This window comes from Aquila chrysaetos, chromosome 8, assembly GCF_900496995.4.
Source record: "Aquila chrysaetos chrysaetos chromosome 8, bAquChr1.4, whole genome shotgun sequence".
Lineage (NCBI taxonomy): Eukaryota > Metazoa > Chordata > Aves > Accipitriformes > Accipitridae > Aquila > Aquila chrysaetos.
Window position 1 is genome coordinate 37,676,265 of NC_044011.1, and position 25,358 is coordinate 37,701,622.

General features: G+C 51.3%; 2 protein-coding genes across 5 annotated transcripts in view; one reads left to right on the forward strand and one right to left on the reverse strand.

Annotated features, from left to right (window-relative positions):
* Positions 1 to 12,527: 12,527 nt before the first annotated feature.
* Positions 12,528 to 13,711, forward strand: NKX2-4 (NK2 homeobox 4). 2 transcript variants are annotated; one of them, XM_030022932.1, is made up of 3 exons: positions 12,528 to 12,906; positions 13,038 to 13,510; positions 13,571 to 13,711. In XM_030022932.1, exons 1-3 carry the CDS (start codon positions 12,528 to 12,530, stop codon positions 13,709 to 13,711), a joined length of 993 nt encoding a protein of 330 aa, XP_029878792.1. The 2 variants fall into 2 exon arrangements, with proteins under 2 accessions (XP_029878792.1, XP_029878791.1); XM_030022931.1 differs by having other exon boundaries at positions 13,038 to 13,711.
* A 3,057-nt stretch (positions 13,712 to 16,768) lies between these two features.
* XRN2 (5'-3' exoribonuclease 2) overlaps positions 16,769 to 25,358 on the reverse strand; it is a 52,783-nt gene continuing 44,193 nt past the window's right edge. For all 3 annotated transcript variants that reach the window (XM_030022890.2, XM_041125352.1, XM_030022891.2), the window contains 2 exons: positions 22,403 to 22,544; positions 16,769 to 17,596 (listed from right to left, as the gene is read on the reverse strand). In XM_030022890.2, the coding sequence (XP_029878750.1) occupies positions 17,534 to 17,596; positions 22,403 to 22,544 (205 nt within the window). In that variant the 3' untranslated portion in view covers positions 16,769 to 17,533. The remainder of the gene's footprint in view (positions 17,597 to 22,402; positions 22,545 to 25,358) is intronic.

Sequence of the window (25,358 nt, forward strand, 5' to 3'; positions counted from 1 at the left end):
TTTGTGAGGTCTGGATACCTGAACTTTGGGAAGAGGAGATGGCTGTATGAAACCAGGGGCTGTTTGTAAGCACCATCGCCCCCCAGCTCCTTTTCAAAAAAATTCTATTTGTAAATAAATAAAAACATGATGGGGAAGACCCTCACCCTTTCCCAGGCAATAGCTGCGAGAAGCCTGGAGAAGGACAGATCGCCTCCTGCAATCTCAGGTTTGTGGGCTGTACACATCAATACAAAGACAAAGATGAGTACATATCTAGAAAAGAATAAAGAAATCCATTCCAGAACGGGAGTTGTTTAGATAATTGATTTCCCTTGGACTTACAAGCACTAAATAACACCCACTGAGCCACATCTCTGAGATAACCTTTTCCTTCAAATCTCTCTTCCAAAGGATTGGCCTTTGACAGAGACATCTTTCAAAGTGCAAATCTAGCAAGCTTTAAGCCAGCTCATAGGTAAGACCTTTCTGAAAGAACGCGATGATGATTCCTCAAGCAATTATTTTTCCTTAGTATCCTTTGCATAGAGAGAGCTAATTAACTGCCTGCCAGGTTCTGCAGATTCACAGTGAAAAATGAAGTAGTACAAATGTCATAATTAATTAGCAGTTTAATGCTAGAATGAACATAGCAAAGGTGCTATAAATATTCAAGCGATGGGACCTCCACACCAGCGCACGCTCGCTGTGCAAGCCGGCCCCGGTGGGGATGTTGTTGGGGATTTCGTATGCCAGGGACCACACAACGGGGCCCCATATCACCATCCCTTAGCATTGAGCTCAACTGGAATCACAGAGGAATGAGGAATAATCTGTCATCTCCCACCTTCGTGCTGTTGGCCGTCTTCCCCCAAGGAGCTGTGCAGGGGAAGCTCACGCCAGGCAGTGTTCTCCGCTGCTTGGACCCCCTACACCATCTCAGGCTCTACCCCGGGGGGGGGTCCCAGGGCTCAGGCTGGTTTGCACAGCCCCAAATCCCACTGCTTTCCAGAGAGGTAAGGTCAGTCCTACCTTACCCCCCACCCATCCGGACATTTTTTTTCTGTATTTTTAGTGAGCACAACCACGACAGTGGACATCAGCCAGCTTCCCAGCATCCCTTGCAACACATCTTGCATGGGGTAGATATGAAGACACAGCCATCTTTTGCACATAGACCTGAAGCCTTCAAAAACCTCACATGGGTAGCAATCCCATCCCACAGATAGAAAAGGAGCACATCAGCACACAGAGTTTCCAGCTTCCCCATGGACCAGTGCAGACCGGGGGTTTTACACCTGGGTGAAACTCAGTGCCTTACACCAGACATGCAATGTGAATGAAAAAAAAAATTAAAAATCATCAAGATTGGCTCTTGGCAAGAGCAAAAACCCAAGAGAAACCCTGAGAAGACGCTCAGCCCTACCCTTGCGCCTTGAGCAGATATGCCCAGCGCTTGCAGGCACTGGGCAGTATACTCACCCCTACTTGGAGCCCAGCACAGGACAGCTCTGCGTGGAACACCTCACACCCTGCTGTGGGCTCTGGACCAGCCCTCATAAGCCTACGAGGGCCCAGGCACAGATCCCACCCTAAAAATAAATGACCCTGGGGCTCAGGCATGGTTCCCACCCTGAATGGCCCAAGGGCTCTGGAGCAGAGCAGGCTCCTGCAGGAAAAAAATAGAAGGGGGAAACTTACAGGTGTCTGTGGCTCCTTTCACACGTGGTACCCAGGCACCCACGGCTCCCTCAGCTCCGCTCTCTTCCACGTCCACCTGTGGGAGATGTTCAGGGATAAAGATTAAAGAAATAAATGAAGCCACTCTGCCAGGCACCCATTTCCAGAGCATCCCGGGCAGTGGTGCCATCATTGCCATCTGCTCTGCTTTGCGGTTATGGAAGGCAATGCTGCTTTTTAATTTTTTTTTTTTTTTTTTTTAAATGCCACTATCGCTTTGCAGACTGTAACTCCATGGTGACAAGCACTACCGGGAAACCTGTGACACTCACGGGTCAGAGCCTGCACAGCACGTGCGGCAGCAAGGGAAGAAAACAATGAACTGTAGCAGTAACCCAGGGTATGAAAAAGAGGATAGCCTTGAGGATGAGAAAACACACAGCAGAGAAGAGAAGGTGCTTAACTTAAGTTTCCTCTTTTTTTAACCTAATGAAATCTTTTATTAACACAATCTGGAAGAGGCCAGCACCTCTTAAACATCCGCTTGGATGCTTTGTTCAAGTACCAAACTTCCCTTTCCTTTGCCTCCACTGTTTTAACATGCCTGGCCCATCAATGGCATATTTCAGCACTCAAAAATGTGACGTTTTTTCCCCAAAGTGCTGCTTTCCGCGGGTGAGAGCAGTGAAATAATGGCCGGGTTACGTTCATTGGTCATTAGGGTACCACGCACCGTGGAGCTCAGCCTGTGGACACCACTGCTTGGCATGCAGCAGCGTATTCCAGTAGCTGGGAAGGCATCAGCAGGGCACTCACCCCTCTACAGCCTTCCATACCCCAAAGGTAATTTCCCTGTGCAACAGCTTTGGATTTAGGCAAAGGTGGCTAGAGCGACAGGGATTTATATGGAGGCAACCTGGGAGATGTCTTTCCAGAATGCCTTTTACTACCACTTCCTCATTTGAAAGCAGAACTAGTCTCCTCCAGGTTCACATCATTGGTCAAACCAGTTTAACCAACTCCTCCTGACTCAGTCTTGACCTGGCCTGTTATTTCCAGCTCCGACTGTTCACTGCACTGCTCTGCTCTCCTGGATTCAGATCGCATCCATACCAGGTTGTCCCACAAACTTTCATATGCATTGAGAGCCCTAAGATGCTGAACTACAGACTCGCTGGATATAGAAATCAGATTTAAAGAACATCTGCGTGGCCTTTGCCAGCCCCATGCAAGAGGCTAAGCCTTTACAGGAACACCATGGTGTTGGAATCAAGCTACTAATCCCGGCGGAGCCAGGCAGGGCAGCACAGCAGAGAATGGTGGGATGGTAACGTAGCTGCCCATACCTCAAGCCAGAGCTGGCTTCACCCCCGTGGGATTTATAAAGTTTTTTCAGTACCTGGAGATGCTGACAGGCACCCGACAAGACAAAGATGAGTCGGTACCCAACTGCAGAGCACACGGATGCTCTGGGTGTGTTGGAGTGGTCCAGCAGCACGAGAGGGCAGCCTGAAGTGCCCGATGCCCTTGCAGAATGAATTCCATTGACTTTTTTTCACTAGGGTTTATGGTCCTTCATGAAGTCTGAAAAAACCCACTCACATTGCACAAAGTGCGGGACAGCCCGGACACCCCTGAGCAGGCATGGGGTAACCTAAAGGGAAACCTGCCTCTGCACAAAAGGGCAGAGAAGTGAGGCAACCAGGGCACAGAGACTCCCTCTCCCAGCCAAAGACCACCTTGCACCCCACCACCAGCCACCCCCTCCCATGCCAGCCCAGCTCCGCTCAGTCCCTGTGCCAGCATTCAGACCCAAGCTCGGTTCAGTTAATTAATTTCAAGTGTTGCCTCTTGATTCCTGATAGCCAATACTGTAAGTTCTCTCACATGCACTGGCTTCCCTCAGTGTAATTTAATTAAAAGAAAAACCTCAGACACAATTTCTTCTTTAGAAAACCGTCTTTCTGGTGGCTCTACTATCCTCTTCTGATTTCTTGAGAATATTCTTTTATTCTGCATATTCCAGTCCTCACATCACAGGGAGCACCGCCGCCAGTAATTGCCCAACAGCAGCAACCCCAGGGACCTGCACACAGAAGACATGGGCAGCTGAGTCGTAAAAGCTGCCTGGGGTGCCGGGACACCACATGCAAGCTCAGGTGCCCTTTGCAAGGTCCTGACTTGAGGTGATCCAGCAGCAGAGCTAGCTGTTGCACCGCAGCTCCAGCAGGTCTACACCAGTGAGAAAGCTCTGCCACCTCTGGTCCCTGCCCTCCTCCACACCAGGGGACAGGGGACCAAGCCCTGATGCTGCCATGGCGGGGGGGGGGGGGGGGGGGGCCTGCTCTACTGCGTGCAAACCCCACCACCTCCCCCCTCCAGGGTAAAGATGGGCTGAGGGAGAGAAGAGAGAGGACAATATTTCCACCCTTTTACCCACTGCATTTGGCAGCCCCTGATGACCCTATTATAATCCTCATCTCCCAAACCAGCTAGATCCCCATTGCCACCAGGCAGGCAGCCTCACCTCACGCACCCACGCTGCCCCATGGAAATGGCCATGTCCTCCTCTCCCTCTCCTAGGTGGGACGAGCGGGAGCCACTCCTCAGCTCCCCTCTGCTTCATCCAACCAGACGAGGTGAGCCCTCCTCTCTTCACAGGCAATTGGCAGGGGGATAAAAGTCCTTAAAGCCCAGCTTCACAGCTGAGTGCCATTTAACACCAGCACCCACACCTGCACGCCTGATGAACGAAGCCCCATGGACCAGCTTCCCTCACTCTCCACGTCACTGGGAAATGAATCATTTCCCCTTGGCCCAGCCTGTGCCGGGTCTTGCACCCACGCTGCCCATCGGACATGCTCCCACTCCACAGGGCTTGCACAGAAACTCTTCCTCCAAAAGAGGTGTTTTCTCCCCGCTCCAGTTGCCACCTTGCTCTGCTCAGCCTCCCGGAGCCAGGGCTCTGAGTAACTATGGTTACTTCTAATTGTACAAGGAATAGTATTCTGACTTCAAAGGTAATGGAGAGGATCCTTCAGGAAGTCTCTACTTTGTGATTTCATCACACCGTATCTAAATCTAACCCAAAGAGTCACCTTGACCGTGCACTGACATAAGGATGCCAACAAAAGGAATCAGGAGATGTCACCTTCCCTGTGAGGGTGGTAAGGCACTGGAACAGGTTGCCCAGAGAAGCTGTGGATGCCCCTATCCTGGGAAGCGTTCCAGGCCAGGTTGGATGGGGCTGGGAGCAACCTGGTCTAGTGGAAGGTGTCCCTGCCCGTGGCAGGGGGTTTGGAACTACATGATCTTTAAGGTCCCTTCCAACCCAAACCATTCTGTGATTCTATGATCAAATGAGTATGGAGGTTTTTTCACCTTCTTTTTTTTACCTTTCCAAAGAAAACCCATATGTTGCTAAACGCCTGTCTGGGGTTTTGCGTAGAGCCAACTCTGTGTCTGAAGACTAACTTCTCAACCTACTACCCAGGCTGGATATGGGCAGCCTTTGACTCTTTAATCCTCCCTGTTAACATAGAACATTTTGTACCGTTTTCTAAAGAAACTGTTTGCAACATGGACTCCTGAACATGCATAGCGACCAGTGTCTGAGGGTCTTCCTGCACTCCAGAAGGGTTTGGCCTCCCAAAGGGAAGGCAGCACACAGCCACGAAACCCTCAGGCAGGTGAGGACCCAGCAGGTACAGCAAACACCAGTACAAACTGGGGGTCAGAGTTTCGCAAACCAGCAATTATGTCAGACCTGACAAAGAGCTCAGCTCTCCGACCTGGGCACAGGAGAGGATGGATACAGGGAGACAAAAAATTAATGTTAAACTAGTAAAATACTTGAGTAGGGGAGCTTAGGGGAAACACTGAGCCTTCTTTGACAGAGGGAAGAAGCTACATGGATTTGGATAGCCTCCACATCAGCAGAAAGATCTTTCCTGGATGACAGAGCAAGACAGGAGAGGCATCATTAAAATTCACCCCAGTGCCACAGAAGTGTAACAGAGCCCCCAGCATCCTGCGCACACATCTAATCCAGCTGCCAAGGAGCACGAAGAGGTTTGATAATCCTTCTGCCAACCCTAAGCGCAGCCCAGGCCAGCTACGACGTGTGGACAAACAGGCATGTCCTATGTGAAAGGGCTCCTCTTCCCAAGCCAGAAGCAGTTATGAGCAACACGTATCAGGAGGAAATTTTAAACAGTGACAGCAAATAACCAGAGCGGTAACTCAGGAGCCCAGATTTTACTGGCGTTCCCTCGCAGAGAAATCATCGAGCCCCACACCGTGCAGTGACAAGGAAAGCCAGCATCGTTATTCAACCCGACTAGTTAAAAAGGAAAGGAAAACAATATGAAATAAAAGAACACTATATCAACAAAGAGAGAAGGGGAAGTTGGCCAGGAGGCTGCGGCACGGCACAAAGGAGCCAACAGCAGCACAAGCCTGCTGCTAGCCAGAAGCGGTGCAGGGTTCAGCGAACCTTGCAGAAAAGGCTGGGATGCCAAATAAATATTTACATTCTGTTATTTGAGGAAAAGCTGGATGAGATGCCACTGTCACACAACATTGGCATATTTTCTACTGCATCAATAATTAGGAAAACATTAAAAGCAACTCTTGGATATTTCACTTAACCAGGAAGACCAACATTCCCTGCACCCGAGAGCCCCCCCAGGAGACAGCTCTGTTCACATCACCACACACCACCGCATTTCTCTTGACAGAAACTTTTCCCAGCCAAATCTGAGAGCACGAGACATTTACCTGGGATCTCGATAGCTGGAAACATCGCCTTGCACAGGCAGGAGGAAAACTGGCTTGTACTCCCACGGCCGCAGAAGCTGCCACCCAAGCCCCGCTCCAGGCAGGGCAGAAGTAGGGGGGCAGAGCCCACAGCAGCTCCTGGGGAACACCTCGCCTGCCCATGGACCTTCATAAACTTGCGTGTCTCCATGCAGGAGTCAATCAAGGGTCCCAATAACAGCCCACATCTGTGCGAGCCGCAAGCAGCCGCCTGCCCTGACTGATCGCTGCAGGCTTCCAGCCCAACGGTGCTCCACTGCAGGGCAGGAACGTCGGGCAAGAAATGCAAGGAGCGGGAGCTGGCAGCAGGGTCAGTGCCCATTAATGTTCAAAACGCATTGGGGTGAACAATCTTGTCATTATTTCAACGAGAGGAAAACATGCTCAGCAGACGTAGCTGCCGATACCATCTAACCCAGGCCCAAGGGATTCACTGAATACAGAATCAGCACCAGATGAAATCAATATAACCCTCGTTAACAGGATCAGCAGCTGATCTCAGGGGATAGTTGCACCCACTGCCAACCTGCAGGGTGTTTCTAGAGGGGGTCTTGTGCTGCTTAGCATCTTCTGCAGCAGTTCGGAAGAAAATCTGAAAGGACTGCTAGTGTTTTCAGCCACCCCCCAAATTAACAGCACAGTAAATGGCTACAGAACAGTTTACTTCCAAAAGGTGATCGAAGCCACGCGGCACCCAGCTGTGGTCACACACCGTGGGTTTAATGCACCCAAACGCAGCGTCCATGTGCCTGGGCATCGAGGGCAGAGGAGGGATGAACCCTGGTGGGCTCTCTCGAGGGCACAGCCAGCACCCAGCCCAGGTGATGGGCTAGGCACTGCCCCAAGCCTTCAGCAAGGATGGGGCAGGCACAGACAGCCAGACAAACCTGCCCTTGCTCTGCAAAGCTGCGATTCCTGGGAGCGGCAGGGGATGGGATGGATAGCCGGGGGATCTGGAGGTGATTTCAGCCCAACACGCACCATCTGTGGGGCACTGCAGACACCCTGCCTGCTGTGGGTGCTGGACAAAGGGCGGGAAAGGCTCCTCAGGAAAAAAGCCCCAAGGAAAAAAATCCATCTAGCAAGCAGGACTTTCAGGGAGGGAAAAGTCCAATATGTTTAGTGTTGGGTTTTTTTTCCCCAAAAAATAGCATAAGGAAAACCTACAGTCACAAGGAAAAAAATTGTAAAGGGTAACTCTGATGGCACTCATCATCGCTTAAAGAGAGGCAGGATGAAGGGAACCCTAAGGGTGGATAGATGTCAGGTGCAGTGAGATTAACACCCCCCCCATAAGTCTGCTACTGACTTTAGTATAAGCAAAACCCCCAAATCTGCGACACCGTCTCCTGCAGCGGCCGTGCCCCCTGTGGTGGCACTGGCAGGTGTTCCCCTGAGCAAACACGCCGGCCATTAATTCCTGCCCACGATGACTCTCTAAGTGCTTGATTTCCCCTGGAAAGGGAGATGCAAACCCATCCGGACGCAGGCAGCGAGACCAACGTCTGCAAGAGGAGCAGAGATCGCTTTATGCCGTATAAATATCTTCCTTTCCCTGTGAACAGACAATTTAGTGACACTCAAAACTACTAAATCTGGGGTTTATGTGGAAATGATTTTAGAGTGCATTGGAAACCCCAGGTTCCTTTTTTTCAATCTAACAATGTCTTTAGAAAGCAATTCTTTAAGCCTCCATTTCCAAGACCCTTTTAATCTCTGCAAATTATTGGTAAGAGCTGAATCAAGGCAAACTGCCATCAACCGTGATCACAACACTGTAACTGGGCAATGAGCGACTATCGCTGATTATTTAGAAGAAACTATTGCTTTTAGGCAAGCTGCAACAGAAATAAATTAGCATTTATACTGGATTATTGAAAAACGCAAAAAAAAAAAAAAAATCAGCCTCTATCTATATGTCAATTGTGTCTTTCCAAGGTCAATATCTTTACAGTAATAGGCACGGTCTCAAATAGCAAGAACAACTTATGTGTGGAAATGAGCACCGGATGGCCAAAATATGTCATTATTATCAGAAAGACAAACTGATCTCTGAAATAACATCTGCACTCCCACAGCTTTAAATAAAGGTGACCTTCTGTGGAAGGTGTGTAATCAAGAAGCTAGGAAAATAATTCAAAAAAATTAAAACCTAATGGTTTGACTTCTCAGTAGGTTCTTTCCTATCACTGTCAGCCTTATTGCATTTGTTATGTCTTTTCTGAAAATCTGCTTTTGAAACTACTTTGCTTGAAATCTGCAGTTTGATCTTCCCAGGCTATAGGAGGACACAGTCCATTTTTCCACGGCACTTCCAGGTAATGACTGATTAAGTTAGAAAAATATACATTCTGTAAATGAGGATGATTTTAAGGGGTTTTTTTGTGAAACATTTGCCATATCAATAGGATTTTCTTTACCACCACCAGTCCAGCACATTCTAATGAAATGAAACATTTTCCTCCCTATCAGAAAATCCAGTTACTGAAGTTGAACTGGAACAAAGGAGTGCATCGGGTTTCTGCTAAAGTAAAACAGCAAAGGGAAAAAAAAAAAATCACCTCGATACTTCATTTCAACAAGGACCAAATATTTGATACTGACCCTGCCAAAAGGCTCTGTTTCAGGAGGGTTACAATGCCCAGATTAAGAAATTATGAAAGCCTCTGTTGCAATGTTATGCTTTTTATAAAAAAACATCATGCTACTGATGTGGGAAAAATTCTGGGGTGTTTTCAGTGCCAAATAAATGTGAGGAATTTTGTTGCCTGCATTTCTTTCAGGTCCCCCCAGGGTGTGCCCCCCCTTTGGCTTTGTAAGGGGATGCAGGGGGGGGGCAGCCTCTGCCCCCAGGGAATCGGGGCGAGGGGTGTCCCCCAGGTCTCTGGAAGAGCCCGTGGGCAGGAGACCTGGGTCAGTCCCTGGGACTGACCCCCCCCCCCCCCCCCGGGACCCACCACAGACCTCAAGAGCCCGTCCCAGCCCCATCACTGGTGAAACACCCTGCATCGCTCCTCATCCCAGCTCCTCTAACAGGAGTTTGGCCGTGGCTGTTGTGTCCGGGGTCATTTTCCTACCGGCTCGCCCTTCCTGGGCTGCTCTCCTGCTAGGCAGACCCGTTGGGTTTACACTCCTTGTGCACAAGGTCCCCGGTTAAACGCCTCTGTGCATAAGTGGAGGCCGCAGGGGTTGGAACCATGCCCATTGCTCCAGTCCTTACAGACCACCTCGCTTGTGTCAGATCCCAAAAACCCGGGTCACGCCAGCCAGGCTCACGTCCTGTTCATCCCTTCGCCTTCTTTCTGTCTGGTTTGTTACCAAAGCAGCACCGAGGCCTCAGTGAGATCCCAAACCTCTTCCCTGCCCCAGCAGCTTGCACGGATTCATCCCCAGGGCACCAGGAGCAGCCTCTCCCCTCCCTGGAAAGGAGCAGGACCACTGCTCGCCGCCTCTCCAGGCCGATCTCCATCCATCCACCTCCCGGGGCTCTCACCTGCGCAGAGCCGGGGCTCCTGCGGGGTCCTCTGTTTGCCAAGCTGCAGGTTAACCCCAGGGCCGCTTCCCCCCAGGGCTGACCCGTGTCCCCCTCCCTCCCCCCGCCTAGCCGGGGGGGCTCAGGCCCCTGACCCCCCCATCCGCCGGGGCGCTGCCACCTGCCTTGACAACAACAGGGCGCCTCTGAATCCGGGGAGGATGGAGTTTTCAGCAGCCCCTTCCTGGAGCGTGACTCTCAGAAAGGAGGGGACGTGCTCCAAAAGGGACAGAAAACGCTTCGGGAAAAAAATAACATAAAATACAATGTAACTGTCAGCCTTTTGAGGAAGACACTGGCACAGTAAGAGCTGAGCTCAGATGATGCTCAGCAGCACGGAGTGCAGCACAGCTGTACCGCCGGTGACTGGAAATGCCCAGGCTGGTGGGCACAGGCACCGGGGGCTCTGCTGCAGGGCCCCGTCCCTCAGGGCCGGTGGGCAGAGCTGCCCCCCCTCTCCCGGGGCTGCCCTGCGGGGCAGGCGGGTCTCACTGGTGGGTCACCTCCAGCTGCGGGGGCAGAGCGCTGCGAGGGGGGTGGCAGCAGGCCCTCGGTGCTGCTCCCATCGGCGGGAGCGACGGAGGAGTTTTTAAAACGGCGGTTTTTTGAAGCAGGGAGGTGGAAAACAGGCGCAGAAAAAAATAATGCAGGTGCCAGGAATCCTGCCTGAACTGTGGGAAAATCGCAACTGAATAAAGTGTTGCAGGTAAAATTGGCGGGGAGTGGGAGTTTCGGACAGGTGAGCAGCAAGAGCAGTAGCCCATGCAGAGATCTGAACGCATTTAACTACTGCCCTGCACCGAGGGTCTTCCGAGTTCAAGGCGGGGAGTCCAAACTTTAAGAAGCAGACCTGTCCTCTCTCTGATTATCTTTTCTTTTTTCTTTGACAATCACCCGAGGGCTGGAGGTGCTTTGCCCAGCACTTCTCACCAAAGGGATCAGGGAAAGGATGGGGTTTGGGAGGGGAAGGATCCGGTCCCGAGGTGCGGGACATCCCCAGTACCCCAAAATGGGGCTCAGCCCCTCCCGGAGAGCGGCCAGTGCCTCCGGGGCCGACAAACACCAGGAGCGGAGGGATGCGCACCCGGGAGGGTGTAGTTCAGGTGCTGCTTCTCGCACCCACCGAGTTTTATCTATTTGTATGGAAATCGCAGCTGGGCACCCCGCGGCACCCCGGCCCGCACCCTGCGCGGAGCGAGCAGCGCCAGGGAGTGCAGGCAGCGGGTGCGGGCAGGTCGGGAGCAGCGTGCGGCTCTTGGAGAGGGTGCACCTACCGGCGAGCCAAACCCGCGGGCTCCCGCGGCGCTTGTGCGGGAGCAGCCCGCTGCTGCGGAGCTCGGGTCCCCCCCCCCGCGCCGCCCCGGAGCGGGGCAGGCGTCTGGCCCGCCCCCGCCCCGCACGGCCCCGAGGCGCGGAGCCCCGGTGCCCCGGCCCCGGGTCGGGGTGGGAAGGCAGGGGGAAACTTTGGCCGTGGGGTCCGGGTGCGCCCCGTCCTCTCAGCCCCCAAAGGGCCGTCTAGGAGCCCCCTCGGTTCCCTCCTGCCCGCCGGGAGCGGCCGGGGACGGGCAGGAGGCAGCCCCCCGCCGCTGTCCCCCCGACGGGCGCCGGGCCCCAGCCCGGGGCGGGGGGGGCGCGTCCCGCGTCCGCCCCGGCCCCCAGCCGGGGGCACGGACAGCCCCGAGGGAGCATTTCGTTGTCGCAAAACCAACGAACGAACGAGCAACGACTAAAACTAAACCCCCAAACCAAACCGCGAACGAAGCATCATCCCTGAAGGGGCAGCCGGCGCCGCGGGGGTCCTCGCCCGGGCCCGCACACCGGCGGGAGCGGCTCCGGGGAGCGGCGGCCCCGGCGCTCCGTCCCGCCGCCCCGAGGGGCCGGGGCCAGCCCGCTGCTTTGCCGGGGCTCGGAGCCGCGCGCCCCCGGGGAACCGGGCCGGGAGAGGGGTTTCCCTCGCTCCCGCCGTCGGGTCCGCGCCGTCGGGTCCGGATCCGCGCCGCAGCCGTGGCGCTGCCCCCGGGGCGGTTTCTTTTCGGGGGCACACACGCACAGAGACAGACGGACAGACGGACGGACAGAGGTGCGGTCCGCGCCCCCCGCCCCTGCCGCGCAGCGCGCCGCGGGGGGGAGCGGGCCGGTACTTACGGGCGAGGGCCGCGGGGCTCGGTCCGGGCCGGGGCCGCTCGGAGCCGCTCCGGCGCTGCCCCGGGGCGGCCGGGCTTAAGAGCCGTCCGGCGGGCGCAGGACAATGGCCGGGAGGAGGGGGCCGGGGAGGGCGGCGGGAGGCGGGGAGGGGACGGGGCCGCCCGCCGCCGCTCTCCCCCGCCGGGCTCGCTCGCTCCGCCCCCCCGCGTCTGGCGTAAACCCGGCGCCGGGCTAAAAGAAACGGCGAGCTACCGGCGCCCGGGGCTGGTGGCCGCCGCGCCGCGCCGCGCCTCGCCCGCGCACGGCTCGCCGGTGCCGGCGGCAGCGCCCGGCCCGGCCCGGCCCATCCCGTCCCGTCCCGTCCCGTCCCGCCATGTCGCTGAGCCCCAAGCACACGACGCCCTTCTCGGTCACCGACATCCTCAGCCCGATGGAGGAGAGCTACAAGAAGTTCGGCGGCATGGACGGGGCGGGCGGGCTGGGCGCGCCCCTCGGGCCCTACCGCCAGCCGCCGGTGCCGGCCGCCGCCGCCGCCGCCGTGCCGCAGCACGTCGTGGCCGGTCCCACCGGGGCCACCGCCTACCACATGCCCCACGGAGTCTCCCAGTTCCCTCACGGCGCCGTCGGGGGCTACTGCAACGGCGGGCTGGGCAACATGGGCGAGCTGCCCGCCTACCCCGAGGGGATGCGGAGCGGCGCGGCGGCGGGCGGCGGCTGGTACGGGGCCGGCGGCGACCCCCGCTACTCCAGCAGTAAGTGCGGGCGCGGGGCGGCGGGGGCGGCGGGCGAGGGGCGGCCGGCGGGCGGGCGGGCGGGCGGGCGGGGGAGAGCCGCTGCCCCCGACGGGGCGGCCGCCGGCGCTGAGCCGCCTGTCCCCGCTCAGTCTCCAGGTTCATGGGCCCGTCGGCGGGGATGAACGTGGCCGGGATGGGCGGCCTGAGCGGCATCGCCGAGGGCGCCAAGGCCATCGTGCCGCTCCACGCGGCCCCGCGGAGGAAGAGGAGGGTGCTCTTCTCCCAGGCGCAGGTCTACGAGCTGGAGCGGCGCTTCAAGCAGCAGAAGTACCTGTCGGCGCCGGAGCGGGAGCACCTGGCCAGCCTGATCCACCTCACCCCCACCCAGGTGAAGATCTGGTTCCAGAACCACCGCTACAAGATGAAGCGCCAGGCCAAGGACAAGGCGGCCGCCCAGCAGCTGCATCCCGACGGCGGCGGCGGCGGCGGCCTCTGCCAGCAGCACTCGCCCCGCCGCGTCGCCGTGCCCGTGCTGGTGAAGGACGGCAAGCCCTGCCCGCCGCCGGGCAGCGGCACCCCGGCCCCCGGGCAGCCCGCCCCCCCCCCGCCCCCCGCCGCCTCCGCCGGGGCGCTGCCCGCCGCCGCCCCCGCCGCCCACCCGCACCCCGGCTCGCTGGGGCAGGCGGCCGACCTGGAGGAGCTCTCGCCCAGCCCGCCGGCGCTGCACGGCCAGGTGCCCCCCCTGGCCCCCATGGACTCGGCCGGCGTCGACTACAACGGCGGCATGGTCAGCCCCAACCTGCTCTACGGCAGGACGTGGTAATCCGTGTGTGCGTGTGTGTGCGTGTGCGTGTGTCCCGCCCCGCCCCGCCCCGGCGTCGCCCCCGCGCTCCGGGACCGGACCCTCGGGCCCCGACGGCCGCCCCGGCCCGGCGAGGCGCCTGCGGGGACCCCCCCCGACGACCGCCCGTCGGCCCCGTCCGGCCCCCTCCCCACCCCGGCTCCCCGGCCCTGCGGCCTCGCTTCGGCTTTTTTAGACTCTCCCCGGTTTTGGAAACCTGGACCCGACGGCAGAGCCGCGGCGGTTGAGGGGGGGGTGTGGGGAGGTTGCGGCCGCGTGCGCGCCCACGCGTGGGCGCAGGGCCGGGGGCTCCCTGCGTGTGGGCGCGCGTTCGTGGCTCCGCGTCCCCTCCGCCTTCGTGCCGCTGTGCGCGGCCGCCGCGGGCCCGCCCGGGAGAACAGCCCCGACGGGGCGCACGGCCGGCGGCGGCGGGGGACGGGCGCGGGGGGGGCCGCGGGGCTCCGCTCCCGGCCCGGCCCCGTTCTCCTGCCACCGGGCACCGGCAGCCAAACCCGAGCGCAGCCGGGAGCCCGCGCCGGTGCGCGTATACCTTACAGACCCATTGAAGGCGAACAATAAATCTTCTGAAGTGCAACTTATCTCAGCAGAATTAATTTTATAAGGGTGCCCCTGAAGTGCAATTTCATTATTATTTGATTGAAGGTAAATTGAATTGTAACTCAAGGTCGAGGAGGCGGCGAGCGGGGCGAGCGGCGGGCGGCCGCTGCCTTTCGGAGGACGGGGCGCGCCGGATCAAGAAAATAAAACAAAATCCAAGCCCGGCAGCGGCGGAGGGCGTTTTGGCGGAAGAGCTCTCGAACGCCGGTGCTCAGATTTAAGGGGGAAAAACGTTTTTATCGTTGTTGTTATTAAATATGGCTTAGGAAATGAATGTACGCCAGCGGAGACGCTGCTCCGCAGACGGCACCGCAAACCCCGGCCCTTCGCTAAGCTTCCGACGAGCTGCGGAGATCACGGAGACTCCCGGTCATTCCCGGGGCTGGACACCGCCTCCCCGCCGGGAGAGGCGGGGATCGGGCCCCCGCAGCGGCCGGAGCCGCCGGGCTGGAAGAGGAAGGACTGAGAGCGGTGGGACGGATCGGGGCGGCGGGGTTTGTCCCCGCGCCTCTTCCCCGAGGAAATCCAGCACACCGGGAAGCGCTTCTCGGAAGTTTCCGGCAATTTTTCTTTCTTTTATTTTTTAATTTTTATTTTTTATTTTTTTTTAACAATAAAAGGAAACGTTGTTCTCAAGAGTTGCCTGCTTCGTTCTCGGGCTACCTACGGATGCGGTTTGACCGCCCCTGGACAACCCCCAAAACCCCCGTTTTTCCGCCTTCCCTCCCAGCCGCTAAGAGGATTTCGTTCCACCACCACCCCGCTCCGGCTCCGCCATCCTCGGGGGGGGTGTCCGCTGAACCCCAGCCCCTCCGGGGGCTCCCCAGCTTCGGGGACCGCCGCGGCTCCGCGCCGCTCCTGGCTGCGCCGTGAAGGAACGATTCTGGGGTGCAAAAGAGGGATTTCGGCTTCTGCGAGCCCACGGACCGGCCCCCGGCCCCCTTCTCAAGGGCCATCCCGGGGGCCGGGAGGGGAAGGGCGGGACCCCCCGCCCTTCCCCTCCCGGCGGCCGCCGCACCGGGAGCGCTCCCTCGGGGGACAGGGGGATGCGCAAGGACCCCCGCGGCTCCCCCACCCTAACGTTTCTCCCCGCCGGCTCCCACGCGGGACGGGGTTGCAGGATGCGGCTCGGAGCGCCCGGCATGGCCCTTTAGGGAAGGGGATGGGTCTGAGCCCTCCAACCCTGCTAAAGCAAAAGGGACAGCACCAGGCTCAGCTCCAGCTTAGAAAACGTAAAGTAGAGCAGCATCAGGAGTGCCACGGGGATCCTGTCCCCACGGGCCACCCCCAGATACCCCCCAGCAGCTCCGGGTCCCAGAGAGCGCTGGGATGCAGCAGGACCGCACACCTTGGGCAGAGGGGATGCCCGGGCAGCCGAAGCAAAACAGCCAGAGGAGGGGCGATGCTCCACGCTCAGGCCCTGCATCCCATCCTTGCGTGACAGAGCAGAGGAACCGAAGCCCCTCCCGGCCAAGCGCGTTGCTCCAAGCACAGCTCCGAGGGTCCAGGTGGGCACCGCATCTCCCAGCGCCAAGGGCAGGCTCCGCTCGGGAACACCAGCCAGCTGTCAGCCAAGGGCGTGAAGAGCTGGGCAAGGGGGAACCTGAAGGGACAAGCCCTTCCCAGAGCAGCCCCCCAGAATGTTTCTCCAGCCCCATTTTCATACCACCCCCCACCCCTAAACACAGGGAGCGAGGAACAAAAGCCCACTGGCACCCCAGGTTCATCCTTGGGAGGAGGGGGCACCTTTGGCGGTGCGAGGATGAGCTACCCAGCTCCTTCCTCCAGCCTCGCGCTCAACCACCGCATTTGCATGAAAATTCGCATTCGCTGCCGGTTTTGTTCTGCTCGAAAAGCAAAATTACTTTTTTGAGACCCAAATATTTTCCCGGCAGAGGGAGAAGGCCATTGGTGAGGGCTGACGAAGGTTCCCGGCTCCGGGCAGGATGGCAACTCTTTGCATTACAATGAAGGATTCTGCTCCACCCTCAATCACTTGAAAATAATGAATCCAGTTTCATGATTTCTTCCTCCCAAGGTTACACTGGTCTGGTCTTTCTCCTCCTTGCTGGTGATTAACATCTGGGCCCTTGAAGGAAGGGGCTGAAAAACTACTCGCACCTTGCAACCGTGCGTAGGGGCAACAGCAAAGCTTTGAAGTTTACTGATGTATATGATACCTGTGTTTAATGGAAAAGTCCACGCGTGGCACAGCCAAAAGATGGTATATTAGCATTAACGCTACTCATTTAACTGGATGCTCTCGTCATTTCTTTTTGATTAAACAAGGCTTTTAAACACTACTGTAGAGGCCGTGTGGAATTATTTTCCGAGAAATTAATATAAATGTGTGCACGCAGGTATAGATAAGAGATACAAACACATGCCGGAGGGGGTTAGAAATAAACCACTCGATACTGCTCAGAATTTCAAAAGCCACTTTATAAAGCAAATAAAAATATTTACTGATTTGGTACACTCACATGGAAAATCCCTAGAAAGAGTGCTAAAAATGAATGGAAAGTCTGTACTTTGCAGCTATTTTAAATTATATATCAAAACAGACAAATACACCTTCCGTGCTTGTTTATGTTACAATAACAAAGTCAAAACAGGCACAAGTTGTAAAAGTTGAAATGTTTTAATTCAAAGTCCAAAAAAATCTCCTTTCTTTGTGAGAAATTCAAGGAAGCATCTGACAAGGGATACTGACAGACGTCTTTAAACACCGTGCTCTGCAGGCTGCCTGCTGCGTCTTCCCCAAGAGTTAATAAAATCCGATTTCTATGCATTCTTTAAAACTCTGTGTCTGTTTTCAGGCTCTTATGTGTGAAGTAAAGGATGTTTGGAGTTCAGATTGACAGGCACAGCTAAGCACAGCTTGTATACGTAATAAAGACAAAACAGCACTCCCACCTCATCAAATGTCTCACAGGCAAATTAGCAAGTCTAGTTTACTCGTATTTTGCAATACGCTATTTCCAAGCGACATAGCTGCCCACAAAAAAAAAAAAAATAATCAGTTTGGTAAGAAATATGCACATTTAAAACAAATACCGTAGTTTAAAAACTACAGGGATGTTTCTTAAGGATTCATTTTTTTCCCCCCAAATAATAAAAGAACAAAAACAAAAACCCCAGACGTTCTCTATACTTTAAAAAAAAAAAAAAAAAAAATGTCAAAAGCTAATTCCAGCTGTATCTTCCTGAGGAAGGTGGTAGCGGGTAGGGCCTCCCAGGGCCATATGCCTACAAACAAACAAAAGCAAGCATTTATTTTTTGGATTAACATCACAGTAAACAAGTTAGGCGAGCTTCAGGCGCCACACAAAAATGAAACAATACATCCTTCGCACAGAAAGGTACTGCAGGCAGAGCTGAACGTCTCTTAACCGCGTTTACGGATGCTTTCCTGAAAACACAAGCTTTAACTTCCACCAGCAGAGACTGGTTCTCTGCACAGCACCGGCCTCAGCTTCCAGCTGTACCACGGGAAGAGCCATGCTTCTAAATCAGAAATAAATTCGCCAAAAGACAGCACCGAGGACAAGTTACCTCCAAGCTGTCACACCTCTGCATGTTCTTTGCTTTCAGCAATGCTGGAAGCAAAGGGGTACAAAATGTTAAAGCCACATACACACACACATATTCATTCACACGCACACCTGAAGGGCAGATCTGAAATGCAAATTTTTAATTCCTACCGAAACGCGGGCTTTGCAGTCTGTACGCTTAGGCTTTACACAGAGTAATGATGTAAATGTCCTTTTTGTGGACTAACTAAAGTATCAATTTCAGATGTGCGATGCCTGTATGCTGTTAGTAAGATTAGTCAGGTTTATTTTTTTGAGAGGAAAAAAAAAAAATTTTCCTCAACTACCAGCTTTCTGTTTTAGTTGTAAGCAATCTTATGTTAAAAGCAAGGCAGACATTTTTACAGATAGGTATTTTAAGGGGTGGTGGTGGTGGTGGTGGAATTTTATTTGTTACAGAAGCAGCCCTTTTCAGCACTCATTTATTTTAAATAATGGGTGAAAGATGCCTAAATCCCACCTTGGAAATAACTCCAAATTAGATATATTTTTGTATTTAAATTTAGATGAGGCATTCTGTACATCAACTATCCAGTGAAAAATCTGTCAGAAAATTTCATAAAAAGTCCCTTTGAAACATTTAAAATTATTTCAAAGCCTGATACACTGCAGAGACCAGAAAGTTAATTAAATGTGATGCACTAACGACAGCTATAGGGCTTTGTTTGTTTCTTACTTGGAGTTTTTTTTGGTGGGTAGGGGAAGAGAGGCTTCCTTTCATTTCCTTAAAAGAGAAATCCATCTTTACCCTGTCCTGCAGGGGCTCAGAGATAACGGCTGAAACTGAAGAGACAGTGAGCAAACCTGTGACAGGGGAGGCTCTCCTCAGCCTGCTTGTGTCAGGCAATCAAAAACAACTTTCTGAGCAGAAACCGATTTGTTACACCCTGTTTTTAAAGGGCTCTGAAAGAGACCTGCAGAATACACTGTTTCTACTGTCAGGAAGGTTTTACATTTGTTTTTGGTTTTGATTGTAATCAATTAAAAAAGGAAACAAGTTGTCTACATCCCTTGAAAAATCCTTCCAGTTACCTAAATCTATGTACAGAACTACAGTCTAGAGGCCTTGTAAGAGCTGCACAAGACATTTATCTGGACATTCAGTTGTGTATTACTACAGACTAAAAGAAAAACGTCAAACACCTGCACAACACGATCAAGTTTATTCTTTAGTTTTCTGGAACAGCTGGAAGATGCCAACAAACACCCACTACCACAGAGCAACCCATATCCATGGCAGTTGCATTAATTTTGTAAGTACTTTGTATCAGCGCGTTTATTAACCTCTTCAGACCATGTTCTGTATGCTGTAAAAAAAGAATTCAGTGGTGAAAGGGACCAAAGATAATTATTTATGCTGCTATGTGTCACCACTTCCACTTGTATCCCTTTTCAAGGCTTTAAAGCTTTGAAATTTACAGGCAGCAATGCTAGATTCAATTATTGGTTTTGCACCCTAAACTCTTTAAGGTAGCTTCTAATTTTACTCCAGTGCTGTCAGCCCGGAGGAAATAACATCTGAAAGTTCATTTAAAAATAACCAAAAAAACCCCGAAAAAAAAAAAAAGAAAAAAAGACAACCAAAATTTAAAAGGAGCTAAAAACCAGTTGGAAAGCAACACAACTGCCAAGGAAATTTTTTAAGGAAGCAAATTTACTTGAGCTGAAAGATTTGTCCTTAATAACCATCACGTAAGTGAATACAAATAAAACCATAGTCACCACCTAGTTTTAACTTCCTTTCATGATCCAGCAGACACATCCCATGCTAGTAACAGGTGAATTACGTTTTGGGCAAGACTGCAATATTACCAAACAGCAATACGCCTCCTATTTAATCATTCAGGTGGCAAACAGCTGGAAAGCTGCAAGGGCAGAGGTTTTCTGTCACTGCCAGGCTGTAGATGTCCATGCTGCTCTGAGAGCCCACAGTTACAAGACAGCTTTCCAAATGTGAACTAACAGGGGATGCCCTCCCTGAGCCCACACTGCAACTACTTCTGGAAGACAATTCCTGTTCACCTTTGTGATTCCAGCTGCAGCTGTTACGCATGAAGATTTAAGGTCAGGAATGAACTAGTTTAAGCACTGATTCCTTTTGCAAATATATGCACCTACGCTACCCAGGATAAAGGGTAGTGCAGAGTATAGTGTAGCAGACAGACTTTTTTCAAGTATCTGTTTTCCAGCCCTAATTAAATACCACCCAGACTCTACCAGCATCAAAATCCTCCACTGATTTTTCTACATTATTACAGCAGCCCGTTATGGAGTAGTGCAATTATGCATTTATTTCTTAGTCTCCGGTGTTTTGGGTAAACCTGTGTAACAAAAAATGAAAGATTTTTAAAAACTGATCTTATCAATACACCTCATCCAAATTTGAAATATACTTAAAAAAAACTGGGGACTAGCTGGGCAGCACAGCCAGGATTCAAGCCCCACTGTTTCCCCATATTAAGCCTAATGTGATCATAACCCACGCTGTCTAGTTTTGCTTCTAGCCAAAACCAGTCCTGAAAGGATCTGTACTGGCAATGCCTCCCCACTACAATTGGAGCAAGAGTGCGTGGTGGTATACTTGCCTCTTCTTCCGCCGTTTCTTCCTGCAACACCAATATGACAACTGAATGAGCTAAAGACAGTTCTTACTCCAGTCTTAAAAGCCTCCTCTGCACTAAAAATGCTTCAGGGTAGGAGTCGGGGGGGCAGGGAGAAGAGAATCTCACTGCTGCTAACAAGGGTTCAGTCAAACAAGAGTTTTAAGAGTTGGGAGCACTGGGGCAGACTCCTCGCTGGCTATAGATCTTTTCAGCAGCACCATGTAATCCTGCAGTCGGCAGACAATGCTGAGAACGGTAATAGCAGCTCACAGGCTGTTTCTGCTGGGCTTCGGTCCTGACAAGCTGAACCAGACACAGAAGCACGCGGCACTCTGCAAAAAGCCTCCCCAGCAAAGGCCAAAGGCTCTTCTCTTACAAACTTGGTTTGACAGTACATGCTTTTATTGTATTAGCTGCCTCAAAACCCCACACCATAACAATGTCGTGGTGCAAAAGTGATTGTGATAGTGCTACCTGAGTCTCCCAACCAGAACAGAGAAGGAAAACATAAAGCAGACAAAGAATCAGAGAAGTGGTAGAAATGCTATGAGAAGGCTTTCACATATGCTGTATGACATTACAATTTAAATGGATTGTACTTGCAGTCCCTGCTGTATAAGCAAAGGAGACTGGGATGTTATCCAATACACACACTGCAGGACAGAATTTATACCTACATGAAAATGACTATATGCTGCCAATAGCATGGAGAAACAGTCCCTGAAATCAAACACCAAATTTGACTGTATTGGTGCTGTACTGTGTAACACAAATGTTTACATACTCGGGAGATGAGCAGACTGGGAAGAAGAAAAGAAAAACTAAGAGCATCCACTAAAAAGTGACTTGTCTTGAGCACATTTATGAGAAGTAGCTGAACCAGGTCCCAACAGAAGGCAAGTTTCAAACAGTTTGTGCCTTAGTTTCCATACAAAGGATTGGGAAATAGTGCTGTTACCATGCAGCTGAGCGTTCTTCCTCCTCTTTCCCCATTACTGGTCAGTAACCTTCCCACAGCTGAGTAATAGTTCTGACTTACCAAAACTGCAACAGAACTTGAATTTTAATATAGATATCTGAAATTTATTTTAAACTAGTACATAGCATTGTAAATACTCAAATTTCTAGTTCAAGAGTATACACACATTACGTTTTTACTGGGAATACACACAGGCAAAAAAAATCACATAAGCAAAATCACCTGCTGCTTTCAAGAAGCATTTTCATTTTGTGGCATTTTCATAAACTGATGACAAAGTCACCTATAATTTTGGATGAGGTTCTCCTATCACGTTCACTTGTTGTCATTTAACCACACAAAGCTATTTTCACGTGTACTTTCACAGATGTGTTTACTTCTCTGGCTACTAGAATCTAACATTTGCATTTAAGTAGTTTTTCAGCTACGAAAAAGCCAATAAACATTTGAGGGGAAAAATTAATGAAGTCCTAAGAATCTACATTTTAAACACACCGGGGAGAAACCTTTCTATCCCCAGAATGTGTAGCTGATAGATTACCTTACAGAAGACAAAGACTCTGGTTGAAACACTTGCCTTCAGATTACGTTTTCTCAGGCTGCAAGAAATGTGTGACTTGGTAGCATGTTTGATCTACTTTTAATGAAAAGCAGTGTCGGCATAGTCATGGCATAGGCCTCTTGCCCAGGGGTACACACAGAGGGGCAGGACAAGGCTGGGAAGCTTACCTGTCAGTGCTTTCACTGGTGACACAGCTACTGGGCTAAAACCAGCTCAGGAATGTCAACCTATGCTGCATTCACTCTCCACAGCCACACATGAAGGAAGCCTTACTTGGGACGAGAACAAAACATGCAAAACAGGGCAACATCTTCATACCTGCCTTCCCCTGTCCATCCGATCTTCAGGTCTCTGTGGGTAACTCATTGGTCCGCCCAGCCCCTGGTACTGACTTGGCTGGTACTGGTTTTGGGATTGCAGCATGCGGTTCCAGGCAAGAAGAGGAGCAGCCCCAGCAGTTCTGTGTAAAGAAGAAACACACTGCAACATGAACTTAGCTCCTAGAGTTTCACACCACAAAATCCAAATTTCTATAGTCTCGTATGATAAATGATCCCATTTGTCTCAGAGTTAAACACTGTCACATCCAGCTATGCCTGCTGTGGTACTGCAGATGGCCAAGTTGTTAGAGATAAATCAGGGAAGGGGGAATATCTTCCAAGATTCTCCTACCAAAAGGCCGCATTTACTTACTGCTTCCTTCATCCCAGCTTGAAAGCTACAGAACCAGGTACTACCACAAGCAGCAAATTCAATTTTACAAATCAGACTTTTCAAATTCCTTGGAAGGATTCTGCCCATCTTTTATTTTAGGGGCAAATTTGCCAATTCATCCACACTGATCTTGAACGTAGATTAAACCCCAGATATCACCAAGTTAGCTAAATGTAACACACCATCCAAAGAGTAAACATGTGCAATACAGGAGAATGAGGCTTTCTTTTCTAAATGTCCAGACTCTTTCTGGGAGTCCATTCTTTCTAGTTAATTGCAGGTTGCAAATGAATTCTTACTGCGAGTATTCTGAATCTAGGGTAGGGGCCTTGGCTGCTTTTTCCCATCCATTATTCTGCTCAATATGTCAGAAGGTCTGATCGGGAAGAAACCTTTTCAAGTTCTATTGATGCCGTTTTCAATTGACCACGGTGACCTAGCAACATAAGCACTAATTGGCATGGACTGACTGACATTTGGTATACAGTTTATATGGGAACGCAAATTCAACATCCATTATAACCTAGTTTACCATCCTAGATTACTAACAGCAAGAAATGTTTTAATTGCCTTCAAGTGCCTATTCTAACATTACAATTATAAAGCAACAGGTATTACACATCAAATAATTGTTTGAATAAAAATATTTAGAAAAATGATATAGCCATGATACAGCCTTTAAAGCTGAGCGTGGGTAAGGGTACAATTCCTTACAGAATTCATAGCAGTTATGTTTTGCAGTACAATGTATTGTTGTAAAGGAAAAACATTGGATAGTCGAGACAGTTAATCTTTTCTGACCCCTGTTTAAGAGAGAGTCAGCTGAACAGTGTGCGGCCAGCCTGCCGAGAGACAGGAATAGCAGAGAGCATGAGCACTGCATTTCCCATTTACCTGCTGCACTGCTGAACTGAAAGTTACTTTGTACGTTTTCCAAGAGACTCTGCCTAGATTTGCTGGATTAAATTGGTGGGACCTCAGCCTCGGAGGAGTAACCCTACCCAGAGGCTGATAAGATTCTTTCAAGCGCCCACGCAGTTCAGGGAGGAGGTATGACTTGTGACCAAGGGAGGACTCTCAGCCAGCTGTACAATGTTGGGCACATTCTGCTTTGAGCAACTGAGGAAGCGATGCTGAGAGAGGAAGGACTTTTAAACACACATTTCACCAGCTGGAACAGAGGCAAAGTTGGAATCAAGACAGGTAAACATAAGATTAAAATGAATGAAAACAGGCATTTTGGACATGAAGGCTTTCTGCTTTTGGATGCAAATTGCTTTTGGTTTCACACTAAAGCCTACAGGAGAGCTGCTCCACCTGGTCAGATTAAGACCTGCCTGAATTTTAGTAAGGCAAGAGAAACTCCTGCCATCTCCAGAAATTAAATAACTTGATTCCTCTTTATAAAAGTATGAGTCTTACCTGATAAATACACAATTGGTAAATACGATGTGCAATACATGTAGTAAAAACGAGCATGCACAAAAGCAAAGTGGTAACACTGAACTGCGGTTTTATTTTTAACTTCAGAAGTTATGTCTAGCAATGCACAATGTTATCTGAATCATTCATTAGGAGGAGCAATACTGTATTTAAAGTTACTAGTACATTACACTTTCAGGGCATAACACTCAAAATCAGTATTCTGATATTCCTTTTGATTAAGTGTTGCGAGTACTCACTTTTTTTTCCCCATTATTCCTAGAAAACAGCAGACTCTCCAGGAAAAAATACACTGCTCAGCCTTAAGGAAAACTACCAGGAATTACCTATATAGCCCCAGCACTATGACTTTCATCAACAGTCAGTCTGTCTCTACAACTTTGCTAACCTGCTTGTGATAAATACCCTCAGCAACTGATGATCACAGGCCAACATTTGCTACATGCCTGGAATGGAAAAGTTTGACACAAACTTCATTTGACGTGAATATGTATTTGGCACAGAGTTTAAACTTTTTATTTTAATAAAGTGCCGCTTAGTGAAAAGTTGTGATATTTAACAAATGAAACACATTAACACTAATATCACTATTATGTTGAGGCATTTTTGCTTTGAGGCCGTCTGAAAGAGTGAAATTGGTGATTTTCAGTTAGAACCACTACATGTTCTAAGGATAAGCCTAGTAGGAAAAGAAAAAAAAAAAAAAAAAAAAGCTCCAACATGTTTTCTGATCTTAAAGTCAGAAAAGCAGCTTACACCTTTTTGCTGCTCTTAATTCACAGAATTATGTAGTATTTTTAAAAACCAAAATTTTAGATTTTCATCTGGTAAACAGAAATCAGGAAGTTATAGTCCCCCACAGCACTTGACTTTATGTTTATCTAATGGATGTATTAACTGGTGATTCAAATTACCTGAGGGTGGAGATTTGTATGCAGCAAAGCTGTGCCTCACAGGTAACAAAAAAAGAATTGTGCCACTTGGAATAGCACGAGTTCACATTGGCAGAGTTACTCAAATGCGCAATCCAGAGTTACGTCAACTTACGATTAAATTGAAGCATATACATACAGGATAGCAAAAATACAACTTCAGGAACCTTTATACAGTAAAACAT

Coding starts and splice junctions, on each gene's coding strand:
- NKX2-4 (XM_030022931.1), top strand. CDS start 12,528: ATGTCGCTGAGCCCCAAGCACACGACGCCCTTCTCGGTCACCGACATC. Junction 12,907..13,037: donor CGACCCCCGCTACTCCAGCA/GTAAGTGCGGGC, acceptor GTCCCCGCTCAG/TCTCCAGGTTCATGGGCCCG.